The sequence below is a fragment of the Strigops habroptila genome, chromosome 1 (assembly GCF_004027225.2).
Source record: "Strigops habroptila isolate Jane chromosome 1, bStrHab1.2.pri, whole genome shotgun sequence".
Taxonomy (NCBI): Eukaryota; Metazoa; Chordata; class Aves; order Psittaciformes; family Psittacidae; genus Strigops; species Strigops habroptila.
Window position 1 is genome coordinate 34504402 of NC_044277.2, and position 15992 is coordinate 34520393.

The following is a 15992-nucleotide window of genomic DNA, read 5'->3' on the forward strand; positions in this document are numbered from 1 at the left end:
TGCATTCTTGCACTCCAGTCTCCATATGTCCATCTAGAGTGCTCCATCACTTGACTAACTCAGCTTTTATACAATGTCCATTTTCTGCAAGGTTGATGTGACACAGTAGAACCACTGAAAATGGAATGCAGCCGATACAGAAGAGAGAAATATGAGGTAAACACCACAGCTTCAGAGGTTTTATAATACCTAACACCACGGGTGTCTTTCTTTTCTGTACTCACAAGTACACATTTTGTACATCTGTCTGGTGCTGTGTTATAGTCAGGCAACGTAGACTAGAAGACAATGGCCTCTGGTCACTTGATAGACGTAACGTGTCACAGGTGTGACCAAGATCATATGCCTATGAGCTAGGAAAAACGATTATTCTACTGCCCACAATGCTTTCATTACACAATGTGCTTACATTAGTTTCCTTAAGGAAGAACCATTTGGCCTCTTTTAAGGTTTACTCCTGCTACTCTGGCCATTTTCTCCCTTCCCTTTTATTTATTTTATAGTAATTAATAAAAATGGTTCCTGAAGCTAGTTAAACTTGCAACAACTTGCAGTGTCAATCTTGCTAAAAGCTTTCTGTCCTGTAAATGAAAATGAAAAGTACCTAAAAATTCCCCTTTTTTTCAATACCACAAATTTTTCCTGGCACTGTGCACTGCACCATCAGCATATGAATAAGTAAACCAGAATAGATAGAATGTTGTGCCTATCCTTGTTATTCTGATTTCTTTTCTAGACATTTTAGGGATTAAAGTAGCACTTCATACTCTAAGTAGAAATCTAATTTATATTACATAGTCATGCTTTGCCTCACTGTATCACCTTGCCTTCGTTTTTGAATCTTGTTAGATTAGTACACCACAGTTTCGGTGACCTAATTTATTTCCTTCCTTTCAAATATATAAGCAGCCACAGTGAAAACAGTAAACAGAGAATCAGAGATGGCTCTATTCAGAACACCAGCACATTTATTTGGCACCTTATTTAAAAAGCTTCTATAAATTCTGATGAAGTATTCTGTCCTCAAACAAGGAAGTTTTGTTTGTTTGTTTGTTTAATATAAACCTTAGATCTTAACTGATTTCGAATTTATATTACCCCATAAATAACACAAGACATTGACCCTGACACTAGTAGTAGTACATAGAAATATTTTCAGGACAGGTAGGTATTTAAATCTGCACTAAATGAATCTAGAGGATTATTTTATGGAGCAGTCCAAGTGTCATCCATGTATCATCCACATCAATGGCTACCAACTTGACACACTTAAGCTTCCCTAATGTGGAGACCAGGAGAGGAAGGAAAAGACCGGAGGACAGCTGAACCTCATCTTCATGTTGGGCTGAGATTTGGATTTTGAGGGAACCTCCATTGCAAGAAATACTTTAGGGTGAGAAGAAATTTGTTTATTTTTATGACTTAGAGTAGTTCTTTCTTCTGTTTTATTAATTATAACCTGTGTTCATTGAATAATACTACCCATATGAAGAAAGTATACCCTAGACACAGCATAGAAAAAATGTTTTAATATTAACATTGAGGGTCAAAATCTGCTATGAATAATTACATCATCTTCACTTGAGTCTGATTTTGGATCTCTAACACTTAGATGTCTCCCATTATTAATGTTTAAAGTGACTGAAATACATTGTTGGGAATTCTGGACAAATCTCACAATGTTATGACAGCTCTCACATCATCTGTGAGAGCTTCACTACATGAATCTCAAGCAAAGCACCAATCCATTGAATAGTTGGATTATGTGAAATTCTCATCTAGTTAAAAAGAAAATATTCCTAGTTTCTGTATTTGCAGACAAAACCAAAAACAAAACAAAACAAAACAAAAAAGCCTGGAAAACATTCACTAAGTATTCTTTAGCAAATCAAAAGCCAAAAGATGAATAAATCTTCCCCTACCTCTTTTTAAATTGCTTTAAAATGACAATACTTTAGTCAATCTCCAACCGTGGCAAGAGATAAAAGGTATGACTCCTTTTTTTCCAAAGCCTGGTTCAGAAACATTGCTGAAATGGGTACAACCATATTAACCCATTTTAAGCATACTTTTTTGCACTGTAGCATCCCGACAACATTTTGCCTCAATGTATCTTACCATGCAGACATTCTACAGTTCTACAGTGCAACATATATTACAGTTTATTTTGTGACCCATAGACAAGTAGAGTCTTCCAGCAGCAGCACTTCTAGAAGAGACACATCATCAGTAGCCCCATGGTCAGAGCATTCACTAAAGACACCAGAGTTTCCATACTATGGCTATTCTATACTTCTGTGTGCTTTTGAACTTCCACTTCCCAGGGAAGTGCCCAAAAGGACTTCGGAAAGAACCCTGAAATTCACAATGAATTCTCTAGAATTTTTTAATCAGCCTAGAATTCCATGCATTTGGCAGACAGGCTAACATTTTAGCTCAACTTCTCTGTTTACATGAAATTCTTCACATTATTGAGGAGCTTTAGGAAACTACACTTTCATACATAGTTTCTGTTCAGTGGAAAGGAAGGTGAGTTAGTTCAGAAATTTGTATTCTATTAACTCTGCCCTTTAGCCTTAAAATCTGTGAGTCACAAATCATTCCTTCTCATTTTCTTTCCTTACACACCATACAGCCAGTTGCTGATTTTACATAGCTCCCATGGCCTAGAGACGTGAGCTGAATCACCAAGAGAGACAGAACACCAAACTTTTCCAGTCTCAAGTAAATGAGATTAAAAAGCAGGGAGTCTATATAATAAATCTGGTTTAATTGCAGTAATGTTAGGAAATTTTTTTGCAATGATACTAGTGAATTCTCAAATTTTATTAGACTTTGTCAAACTAAAAGCTTCCATTTTGACAAAAAGACTGACCTTGTCTGCCTGTATTTTCTCTACTTCTGTCTTGGACTGAAGCCCTAAGTACTGGCACAAAGCTAATAATAGCTGATATTTGACAAGAATCTGTTTAAATGAACCCTTCCACAAAATTGATTGTAATTCAGAACAAACTGGTATTCCAAATCCAAATCCTGGAGTAACTAAGTAACTAACTAATTAACTGGATTACTTGGAGGAGGAGTTACATCAAACAACAATACTGATCAAGTACTCCCCTAACAAAGGCAGCTAGAGGTTACTGCAGGCAGAAAGAAATAAGTTTTTAAAAGACACTTACATAATAAGAAACAAAAATAAACATACACATTCTCCTTTTTCTCCAGCTTCATAATATAAACCACAGAATAGAAGAATTTATTATTTCGTTTAGTTTTTGTGCCTCTCATGACATTTATGTAATGCCAGTGTTCTAACAGAATCTAATGCCAAGTTTGGGCATGATGTTCTAGACCTGTGACATGCACCTGAAGAGTTAAATGGTTAATTCAAACCACAGATGAATGTGGTTTGAAAAATGATTCAGTGCTGCCACAGCATAGATAAGGAAACTGTAGTATCATCACATATTTCTGGCAAAGGAATTACAATGAACTTGACCACATTTATACCTGAAAAATAAACATCACCTGGGAACATGCTTGGGTGAAATAGAACCAAATTCTGTCTAATGTTAAACCATTATCATGTTGTCTTTGGCTGCTTTTGGCCCAAGCCAAATAAACAAAACATCGGTGTGTTATCAGCACTGTTCTCAGACTAAAGCCAAAACACGGCACTATATCAGCTACTAGGAAGAAAAATAATTGTAACAGCTGAAACCAGGACACACACCGGTGTTTTAGATGTTGCTAAGTAGCACTTACCCTGGTCAAGGACTTTTCAGTCTCACGCTCTGCCAGCAAGGAGGGGCAAAAGAAGCTGGGAGGAAGCAGAGACAGGACACCTGACCCAAACTAGCCAAAGGGGTATTCCATACCACAGCACATCATGCCCAGTATATAAACTGGGGGGAGTTACCCAGAAGGCCCAGATTGCTGCTCAGATTGGGCTGGGTATCAGTGAGCAAGTGGTGAGCAATTGTATTGTGCATCACTTGCGTCTTCTGAGCTATCATTTCTTTTTTGTTGTCGTTGTTTCCTGTTATTATAATTATTGTTATTGCTGGTATTCTATTATCACTATATTTTACTTTTAGTTATTAAACTGTTCTTATCTCAACCCATGTATTTTACATTTATTTGATTCTTTTCCCAATCCTACCCAGGAAGGGGGAAAGGGGAGATGTGAGGAAGCGGCTGTGTGGTGCTGAGTTACTGGCTGAGGTTAAATCATGGCAAGGGAAAAATAGTAAGTAAAGGCCATGGTTTCTAAATGGCAGCCCCATATGCACATGACTGCATGGTAACAGTGATCAATCTTGTCTAATCGGCCTTTCCTGGAGAACCCAGTGGAGGTATTCTATACACACTTGCGTCAGAACGGTTTATGCCTTCATTTTACCAGGACAAAGGAAAGACATGAAAAAAGTATCTCCTCTATTAGGCATTGTTCCTTTGTTTTATACACCTTTTGAACTTATTTCCCTAACAGTAATGGGTTCTGACACCGCAAATAAAACCCAAGATTATTGCCACTACAGGCATACTGCTGTTCACTGGTGAGAAGAGGGAAGAAAAAAGGTGTTCTGCTTCATTTGGAATTTTGAAAAAATAGCTTGATTACTCTCTCAACATAGAGTTCATTACAGCTAAAAAGAAAAATCACGTTAAATGTGTAATGAATCAAAAAGGCCAAAACAGAAGAGATTCTTGTTTGTTGCATTGAGCAAGGAAGGAAGGACTGATCTTTATACCCTGTACATTCTTGTAGGAGAGGATGGAAACTATTTGATTATTGCCAAAAAGAAGTAACTGCTTGGCTGGAGAAGAAAGAGTTAAAGAAGCAGCAAAGTACACTGTGTGATTAAGCAGAGCAACCCAGCTGGACAGGAGCAGGAGAACAGAAAGATAAGGAACTGGTTATTTTGGGACTGTTTGTGAAATGACGAAGAATGTTGGAAAAAACAAAACTGTAAACCATAAACGAAACGTAATGTGCTAAAACTAGCTTGGTATAAAAGGTAGAGCAATAGGGTAAAAATATCTTTTGCTAGAATGGTATAAAAGCTAGAGCAATAGGTAATAAAGTGATTCACTGCATGAAGATGCTCTGAGTCCATGCTTTTCATATGCCACACATTCTTGATTAAATTTGGGGAGCAAAAATTATTCCCAAATATTCTCACATACCATAACTGAGAATGCAGACTTCATGACTTCAGGAATAAAATGTATTTAAAGCTAAATGTTTTCAAAATTACAGAAAGTAACCCAACAGATTATATTAAGCAAAGATGATATCAAGATAAAAAAGTATTTCCATGGCCTCACTGAGAGCTTCTTAAACTCAGCAAGGTTTCTTATCCATAGTTAGCAGCCTATCCTGGATCAAACTCTTAATTTATTAGCATATACTGTAGTTACCCATATAGGTTTCCATACCCAAACTTCCTCTGAACTCAACAGAACTGAAGTGTGTATGCCAGGACAGGGAGATGCAGCTCTCATTGCCTAAAATTATCACAATTATCTATCTTTTTTTACTGTTCATTAGGCATAAAGTAAATCTTACCTTATCAAGTTCATCAGAAATAGCAATGCCTGAAAACAAAACAGATTAAAAAAAAATTAGAAACATTCTTTCTATAAATGTCTTTTACTACAGTAAGTAAAACTAAGGTTTAATCTGGAAAGTTTACCTATTGTTCTCTGCACACTGCTGTACTATACAATGTATCATATTCTGTTCCATTAGTGAAATAGCCTGCAAACAATATACTCTTAACTTTTCTCAGCTGCAATATTACCAAAAAGAGTTTAAAAAAACCCCACGGAAATGAAAATGGCAGATGTGCCAGTAAGTGACAATGAGCTTAAGTATACTTCTACCTGCTTTCTAAAATTAAAGCAGCAACATAAAACTTCCATATGGACACATTGTTATGCAAATCTCACCCTGACCAGCATGCATAACATCATGCTGCAATTACAGGGCAACATGGACATGACTCTTCTTTCTTTCTCCATAGTTCAGTGTAGAAAAGGTTCTATGAGAACAGATGGAATTTAAAGAGTGGAAAATCTCACTATAAATTTCATAATAAAATGCAAACCAGTTTTTCTGAATCCCCTGAAAAAGAACTCACTTATTTGCTCTTGTCCTTTCTCCTGATGCCTGCCTGAGGCTTTCCTATGCTTGCTTCCATCACGCATCTAACTCTTTTGACTGTCCTTTAGCACATTAAATATGCATAGCTGGTGTTGGAATTGTTAACACATCTATATGCCTCAATCATATCACATCGAGAGAGCAAGTAATCATACATTTCATGCTATCATGTTGAAAATTCTTATATATTGAAAGCAAAGCACTTCCCAGGTTCCTATGAGGTTTCATAAGAAACATTTCCACTTTAGAGCTTCATTTAAAAAACCAAAGAAGCATCTCCTGGTGGTGAAAATAAAGTGAAGTACCCATGCACAGTAAGAATACACACTTGAAAGTAATTTTCTAATTCACATCACATTGTCAAGACAACTTTATCCAAGGAATGCAAAGATGATATTGCAAAATAGTATCAGCTGAGTGGAGAGTTATTCTTTCTAAAATCACACTAAAGATTGCCGCAGTATAAGCTTATTTCCATGACATTTTTATTTCTTACTATTTGGTATACCGCAACTACAAAAATTTTTTGGTTTTTTACTATACTTTTAATCACTAACTCTATATGACTAATTCTTAGTTTGGGTGACTTCCTTAGATAGATTTTTGTTTTAAAAACACTGAAGTGCTAGGAGAACCAAAATTATCATTTGAGGACCTCATCAACACATAAGAAATATGTCAGAAGTAAACAACGTATTTCAGTCATTCAGTAGTCCTAAAGTACATTACATTGAAAGAGATGCATTTTGCCTAACTCTTCTACCTACCCCCTCACAGCAATTAACCCATTTTAATAACTTCAGACTTCTATTTAGCCCAGATACTATACTAACTGTCCATACAGTATAATCAGGAGGTTGCACCAACCTGAATCATTCAACAGGACTTTAATGTGTTATGAGTTTCTTCAATCCCAATAAGCATTTACTAGAGAGAACATAACTGCACTCTTGGAGGCAGTAAAAACCTAATTCAAGGTTCTATTTATCTCAACTTTGAAAATCTGATCTCCATCAACCACTTCTCCATCACATCTTATGTATTTTGCATAACCACATCTTACAACCACAAACGCTCTCTCTAAAAAGACAGACTTTTTTCAGCTATTTCCCATAATGTTAAGACAGTTCATTTTGGTTTGTATGGGTTTATTTTCTCAGACTGGAGGTTGGTCCACTCTTCTTCTGCTTTCACAGACACTCTTTGAATGGATCTTTGAAACCTGGGAGCAGATGCAAGAGCCATTTTTCCCTGTGCTGACAAACTCATTAAAACTATTTATTCTCAAGTATAGCAAAGGAAATTACAAAAGGTAACCCTTCCATTTCCAAGACTCTATTCCAAAAAATGTCAAATGCTTTTACTATTCAACTGCCTATGTTGCTAATCAAAGATCAATAATGAAAGTACCAGGTCAGGAAAGCTTTAAACTAGATGTGTTGGGGGAGGGGAGCATTGATCCATCCCAACATTCCTGGTCAGTTGCCAGCACCTGTAGTAAGTGCTTGGAGCGATGGAGTTCCAGCTGCCCCAGCCATTGAGTCGGCTTCATTTGGAGCTCGGCTAAGGTGCCTCTATACAAACGCCCGTAGTATGGGGAACAAGCAAGAGGAATTAGAGATGTGTGCAAGGCTACGGGAATATGATGTCATTGGTATCACAGAAACATGGTGGGATGGCTCCTATGACTGGAATGTCGGAATGGAATGTTACAGGCTGTTTAGAAAAGACAGGCCAGGCAGACGGGGAGGGGGTGTGGCTATCTATGTCAGTGATAGGCTAGAGAGTATGGAACTCTGTCTGGGGACGGGTGATGAGGTAACAGAGTGTTTGTGGGTCAGGATCAAAGGGAAAACAGCAACAGGGGACATTACGGTGGGGATCTGTTACAGGCCGCCTGATCAAGAGAACTCTGTGGATGAAGCGCTCTAGAGACAGATAGGAGCAGCCTCACGCTCGCAGGCCCTGGTCCTCATGGGGGACTTCAACCATCCTGACATCTGTTGGAGGGACAGTACAGCCCGGCAGAAGCAATCCAGGAGGTTCCTTGATTGTGTGGAAGACAACTTCCTCTTTCAAGCAGTAGAGGAGCCGACGAGGAGAGGTGCCATGCTGGACCTTGTGCTAACCAACAGGGAGGGACTGGTTGGAAATGTGACGCTCCAGGGCAGCCTTGGCTCTAGTGATCACGAGATGGTTGAGTTTGAGATCCTCAGGACGGATAGAAGAGCGTGCAGCAAGCTCACTGCCCTGGACTTCAAGAAAACAGACTTTGGCCTCTTCAGGAACCTCCTTAGTAAGGTTTCATGGGATACAGTCCTAGAAGGCAGGGGGGCCCAAGACTGCTGGTCGGTATTCAAGGATCACCTGCTACGTGCTCAAGAGTGTTGCATCCCGACTAGAAGAAAGTGCAGCAGGAGGGCCAGGAGACCTCCATGGATGGACAAGGAGCTGCTGAGGAAACTTAGAGGGAAAAAAGAAGCTTATAGAAGGTGGAAGCAAGGACAGGCGGCCTGGGAAGAATACAGGAGCATTGCCTGAGAAGCTAGGGACCAGGTTAGGAAAGCTAAGGCCCAGCTAAAGTGAAGTTTGGCAAGGGATGTAAAAGATAACAGGAAAGGATTCTATAGATACGTAGCAAATAAAAGACAGACTAGGGACAATGTAGGCCCTCTCCAGAAGCTATCAGGAGAACTGGCTACCATGGATTTGGAGAAGGCTGAGGTTCTTAATGACTTCTTTGCCTCAGTCTTCACCAGCAAATGCTCTGACCACACAACCCAAGTCTTGGAAAGCAAATGCAGGGACTGTGAGAACGAAGACCTTAGGCCCACGGTAGGAGAGGATCAGGTTCGAGACCATCTTAAGAACCTGAATGTGCACAAGTCCATGGGACCTGATGAAATCCATCCACGGGTCCTGAAGGAGCTGGCGAATGAAGTCGCTAAGCCACTGTCCATCATATTTGAAAAATCCTGGCAGTCAGGTGAAGTTCCCGATGACTGGAAGAAGGGTAATATAACCCCCATTTTCAAGAAGGGGAAGGTGGAAGACCCGGGGAATTACAGACCAGTCAGTCTCACCTCTGTGCCTGGCAAAATCTTGGAACACTTTCTCCTGGAAAACATGCTAAGGCACATGAAAAATAACGAGGTGGTTGGTGACAGCCAACATGGCTTCACTAAGGGGAAATCCTGCCTGACCAATTTGGTGGCCTTCTATGATGGAGCCACGGAACTGATGGACAGCGGCAGAGCAGTTGATGTCATCTACCTGGACTTGTGCAAAGCGTTCGACACTGTCCCACATGACATCCTTGTCTCTAAATTGGAGAGACATCAATTTGATAGATGGACCACTCGGTGGATAAAAAACTGGCTCGATGGCCGCACGCAAAGAGTTGTGATAAATGGCTCGATGTCCAGTTGGAAAACTGTAACGAGTGGTGTCCCTCAGGGATCGGTGTTGGGACCGGTCCTGTTCAACATCTTTGTCGGTGACATGGACAGTGGGATGGAGTGCACCCTCAGCAAGTTTGCCGATGACACCAAGCTGTGTGGTTCGGTTGATACGCTGGAGGGAAGGGATGCCATCCAGAGGGACCTTGACACGCTTGTGAGGTGGGCCGATGCCAACCTTGTGAAGTTTAACCAAGCCAAGTGCAAGGTCCCACACCTGGGTCGGGGCAACCCCAGGCATTGCTACAGGCTGGGCAGAGAAGAGATTCAGAGCAGCCCTGCAGAAAAGGACTTGGGGGTGTTGGTTGACGAGAAGCTTAACATGAGCCGGCAGTGTGCGCTTGCAGCCCAGAAAGCCAACCGTATCCTGGGCTGCATCAAAAGAAGCGTGACCAGCAGGTCGAAGGAGGTGATCCTGCCCCTCTACTCTGCTCTCTGAGACCCCACTTGGAGTACTGCGTACAGTTCTGGTGTCCTCAACATAAAAAGGACATGGAGCTGTTGGAGCGAGTCCAGAGGAGGGCCACGAGGATGATAAGAGGGCTGGAGCACCTCCCATATGAAGACAGGCTGAGAAAGTTGGGGCTGTTCAGCCTGGAGAAGAGAAGGCTGCGTGGTGACCTCATAGCAGCCTTCCAGTATCTGAAGGGGGTCTACAAGGATGCTGGGGAGGGACTCTTCCTTAGGGACTGTAGTGGTAGGACAAGGGGTAATGGGTTCAAACTTAAACAGGGGAAGTTTAGACTAGATATAAGGAAGAAGTTCTTTACAGTGAGGGTGGTGAAGCACTGGAATGGGTTGCCCAGGGAGGTTGTGGATGCTCCATCCCTGGCGGTGTTCAAGGCCAGGTTGGACAGAGCCTTGAGCCACGTGGTTTAGGGCAAGGTGTCCCTGCCCATGGCAGGGGGGTTGGAACTAGATGATCTTAAGGTCCTTTCCAACCCTTACAATTCTATGATTCTATGATTCTACCAAATAGCAAACAGGAAAAACTGTACATAAAAATATATGGCTCACAAAAAAAGCTCTCCTAACTTCTCTGATCAAGTTACATGTAAGCACATAAAATAATCAAAAAGAGTGCTTTCAGTATAATGCTTTTTTGTATAAGTCACATCAGTTCCCTAGAACTTATTCTGAATTAAGAGAAGACTAAGCTGAGTAATTGAAATAACCCAAATGACTCAAATTTCTTCTTTACTAAATTGCAAACAGTAGCAAGACACCAAAACTAACTGTATTTCTTAGACAACCATGTAGAAAGATAGCAGTTTCTGAGGACATCCTGCCAATATTAAATTTTCAAAGTTTACTAAACTTTTATCTTTGCAATCACAGAATTAAACCTGCAGCATTTTTTTTCTCTCTCTCTCTGATGTGCTATCAGAAGAAAAGAAATCTGGATTCTGCTGGTTACCATAGTCTTGGCATGCTGATTCTTCCAGTGGTGGGGTCTACCACCTTGTCAGTCATACAGATTTTTATGTTATGGCTTAAGCTCCATTAATATTAACAAAACTCAATTAGCTACTGATAATACCACTCCATTAACAGAGATCGGGATAAATTATCCCATAAAAAGGCGGTTGCAAATCAGCTTCTAATTTTCCTCCAGGACACTTCTGCACCGCACACTTAATGTGTGCCCAGTCTTATCAATTTTCTTTTGCAGTTGCCAAACTGACAAAATATCATGGCTGAACTTGAGAGTACAGGGGACTTGCACCCTGTGTGCAGTAGATAGAAAAACATTACAGTGAAGTAATTTTTTGAGTGTGGATCTCAGGCGGAATTATATGGACTCCAGTTTTCACAAAGTAGTTCCTCAAAAATTAAACCCATTGCATGTTTACCATAACATTAAAACAAATCCAAAACACCTTAATCCAGAATCCTGAGAATGCAACTAGAGATAATAATAGGGTTTCTGTTATTCTCTTAAATCTCAGCACACACTTCACTTTTCGGTAGTCAAGTAAGTTACTGTCAGTTACTTTATTTTCAAATACTACATTGACAATGTAAACACTTAAATATCTACAAAGTAACGATGACAGTGGATGCCATCTCTGGGTCATGTAATTGCTAGTACCCAGAGATCAGCATTTTTCAAAAAGAAAACCCTCTTTTCATTTATTTTGTGTATTTGACAGCAAATAATTGGTTGTGCTTCCTGTACCTTGTATAGTTATTTTTACCTTTTTTTTTTTTCCTATGGCTTTCATACAACATAAAAGAGGAAATACAAATTTTACTTTTTATATATTCTAAATGGGAAAATGTCATGTAAAATCACAGAATACTAGAAACAAAGGAACAGGTCTTCTCATGAAACTATTCTAAATGGAAACAGCTACATTTCAGGTTTAGGCAAAACATCCATAGGTGTAGCCAGAATGTCCATACAATAAACACTTTTTACCTAACAATTTAGCCACTTCTCAATCTGTAGCTTTTTCCTCACAACTTAATCCAAATCACCAAAAATCTCTAACACCAGAAAAATTGACACATCTAGTTTTTTCAACCTTGAATCCAATGGTTTTGTCAGAATACATGTTTTTAGGAACAACTGCTTCTGACTTCCCTCAGCTTAAAACATTTAAAGCCTGACTCTGCATGATGGTGAACATAGACAATGGAAGCTTTATGGCTGCTTCATCATTGCTCTGCTTCAAGTCACCAAGCAGTGGATAAGAAGGGGACTCTTGAAAAAAGTCTTCTGCCTTTGTAGGGGAAGGTCTTCTGATGTCAAAGGCAAATCCTTCAGAAATAAAGGAGTATGCTTTACCCTTTCTCTCATAGCAGCTGTTTCTCACAGACAACATTTGCTATAGTTTTATATTATACTATGACTGACAACTATACAATAGTCCTACATTCTTATTTTTCGCAATGAGAAAGTGCAGTGTTCCAACTAATTGAGTAAGAGGTTTGCCTGACACCATCAATCAGCTAAGGTTCACAGACAAGGTTTACAGTGGGAATTAGATACCTAACTGCCAATTTTATGCCTTTAAAAGTCCTTCCTTTTACAAGCAATTAAGGGTGCTGAATTTTGATCAGGCATCACAAATACCCAGCCCACTCAGCTGTCTGGTGAATTACACAGATTCAGGGCACTTGTTTCTAGTTTTAAGTGTAATGACCCTCTGTGCTGGAACAATAAAGTAATTGGTCTGAACACGCTTTCACAGTCCTTCAGAAGTGCTCCACAGCCACAACTACTGCCATCTCTGATCAGCAACAAATCTGGAGTGGGGCTGTTCAGGCTAGCACAGCCTTTCTCAACTGGAACACTTTCATCCTGTCAATAGCTTGATTTTTGAAAAGAACTGGAAGAACAAGCTACTCTCTGCAAGAAAGGTCTGGCACACTAGGATTAAATGAAACATGACTACCAGACAATTTAATAACAATGCAACTTATTAATACTTATTATATTTTAATTACTATTATCATGCCTCCATTAGGCTAACCGCCCAAAGGCAGATCTCACTGTATTAGCCATGTACCGTACGTTTTTTTTATACCTAAAATATTAAACTAGTTGTTTATCATGCCTTCTTTTTTTTTTTTTTTTTTTTTTTAATTAGCATGGATTATTAAAAACATTCCTTACACAGTTATCTTAGATTTCTGTTCCCAATCTTCTATCCCTATGGCAATCTGCTGCAGCACAATGTTAAGAATCATAGAATCATAGAATAGTAAGGGTTGGAAAGGACCTTAAGATCATCTAGTTCCAACCCCCCTGCCATGGGCAGGGACACCTTGCACTAAACCATGTCATAGAATCATAGAATCATAGAATCGTAAGGGTTGGAAAGGACCTTAAGATCATCTAGTTCCAACCCCCCTGCCATGGGCAGGGACACCTTGCCCTAAACCATGTGGCTCAAGGCTCTGTCCAACCTGGCCTTGAACACCGCCAGGGATGGAGCATCCACAACCTCCCTGGGCAACCCATTCCAGTGCTTCACCACCCTCACTGTAAAGAACTTCTTCCTTATATCTAATTTAAACTTCCCCTGTTTAAGTTTGAAACCATTACCCCTTGTCCTACCACTACAGTCCCTAAGGAAAAGTCCCTCCCCAGCATCCCTGTAGGCCCCCTTCAGATACTGGAAGGCTGCTCTGAGGTCTCCACGCAGCCTTCTCTTCTCCAGGCTGAACAGCCCCAACTTTCTCAGCCTGTCTTCATACGGCAGGTGCTGCTGCCTCCTTATCATCCTTGTGGCTCTCCTCTGGACTCGCTCCAACAGCTCCATGTCCTTTTTATGTTGAGGACACCAGAACTGTACGCAGCACTCCAAGTGAGGTCTCACGAGAGCAGAGTAGAGGGGCAGGATCACCTCCTTCGACCTGCTGGTCACGCTTCTTTTGATGCAGCCCAGGATACGGTTGGCTTTCTGGGCTGCGAGCGCACACTGCCGGCTCATGTTAAGCTTCTCGTCAACCAACACCCCCAAGTCCTTTTCTGCAGGGCTGCTCTGAATCTCTTCTCTGCCCAGCCTGTAGCAGTGCCTGGGATTGCCCCGACCCAGGTGTAGGACCTTACACTTGGCTTGGCTTGGAATGGAGAAATAAAGATGATGTATTATTCCTGATCAGCTTTACAGTAGCTTAAAAGCTTGTGATATCTTCATATGCTATACACGCCTGAAACTTCAGAACAGGTGTTCTGGTAAGAGTGAAAGTCGTGCTTTTATTTGTGGTCCTTAAACAGTTATAGGAAGAGGTAACACACAAAAAAAATTAGTCGAGATTTTTTTTTAAGACTTACATTTTTCTAAATGCACAACATACATCTGACAAGTCTCGTATGGACCCAGTCATGATAAAACAAAATGCTACGACTTCAACATATGCCAGACTACCATTATTCAGCTCAACGGGAGCAAATAGCTTATGCATTTTCCTAAATATCCAGAAGATGGCCACAGAGTTCCCGATAGCCAGTTTTCGTACTTGCCAAACAAAACCTTCTGGATTTGACAGGTTTTGTCACACAGAGTTTGGACATACGAAGACAACCTCAATGCAACTCTGACTAACTTGACAAAATTCATTCTCATGATCGGTCTAGACTGGGGAACTTGTGGATGGCTGGATTGTCAATCTCATAGTGGTTGTCACAGAACACAAAAGTTCTGTAACAAACTCCAGGACAGAAGCAGCATTATTATTCTATCATTATTAATACTGCAGCTTTGAGCATGAACACAAGAATACTGTATCATATATCAACTGCCTAGCAGTTAACTGTCCCATTGCATTCTCCTATCCACCGTAAATCAGGGGAAGCCTTTGCTCCCCCACTGGTGAGGCAGGCCATCTCAGATGTACTTGCATTTCCCGTGGCAAAACCTCATGCCATACTGTAGCTGGCAGCATAATAATTTCTAGCCCCTGTACCCATTTGCACCATGCATTAAACACAACGTAAGTTGCAATTATTTATCTTATACAATCTTGGATTATAAAGGACATGAAATGGTTGCTCTGGCTGCACCAAACAAAGCACTTCCCCCAGAGAACACGTACACAGGAACCAAACCAGGTCAGTCATTTCTGTATAGAAACTTTATAATAGATTTGTCATTGACTGTCATAATACACATTCTTGTATTATTTTCTTTACTTACATTGGGTCATTTACAACTTTCAAAATTAGACATTTTTTGTCCAGTAGTAATTCAGAGATTTTCTGCGAAGGCATATTGAATTGAAACCTCAGAGTTCTTGCCAATGAGCAGCATATGTCCTTCTATTATTAAACAACTATGTATCAAGTTTCTGTAGTGGTATCCATTTTGAACTAGGACAATATTCCTCCTAACATCTAGCCATATAAGAACAAGGGAAACAGTGTCATCTACAAGGCACCACATATCAACACACTATACATCAGTATAGTCACTATTCAGGAAACACGTATTTAACCTCTCCTCCCCATGGTGTCTTTAAAAAAAAAAAATAAATAAAAAAATTAAACTCCAGCAAAATAATCAGTGTTTTAGACTTGCAGCATTTCTATATCCAAATTTCTGAGTGGCTCCAATGGAGAACATAGGTTTCAGGATTAGGTTTAGTGAGTAATGAATTAAGCAACCAGAGAGAAATAAAATGCAAAGTGCGCAGAAGAGAATAATCTTTCAAAACACTTTATTTTAGGGAAAGGTGTACACTGCAGCAGGTTGGTTAAGGTGGGTAGCCCACAACAGCCAGTAGCCAAGGATAATCATAGCTCTCCCCACCACAACCCCCTGAATGCAACCCACTTCTTCTAAGAGCTAGAAAGTACCATATCCGAGATGACTGTCACACGAACCCCACCCAAACCTCTGGCAAGGCAAATACTG

The 15992-nt window shown here is 40.2% G+C and overlaps 1 protein-coding gene across 3 annotated transcripts in view; it reads right to left on the reverse strand.

The window, feature by feature from the left end:
• Nucleotides 1-15992, reverse strand: part of C1H8orf34 (chromosome 1 C8orf34 homolog) — a 169749-nt gene that overhangs the window by 107184 nt on the left and 46573 nt on the right. For all 3 annotated transcript variants that reach the window (XM_030500518.1, XM_030500526.1, XM_030500509.1), the window contains one exon: nt 5573-5601. In XM_030500518.1, the coding sequence (XP_030356378.1) occupies nt 5573-5601 (29 nt within the window). The remainder of the gene's footprint in view (nt 1-5572; nt 5602-15992) is intronic.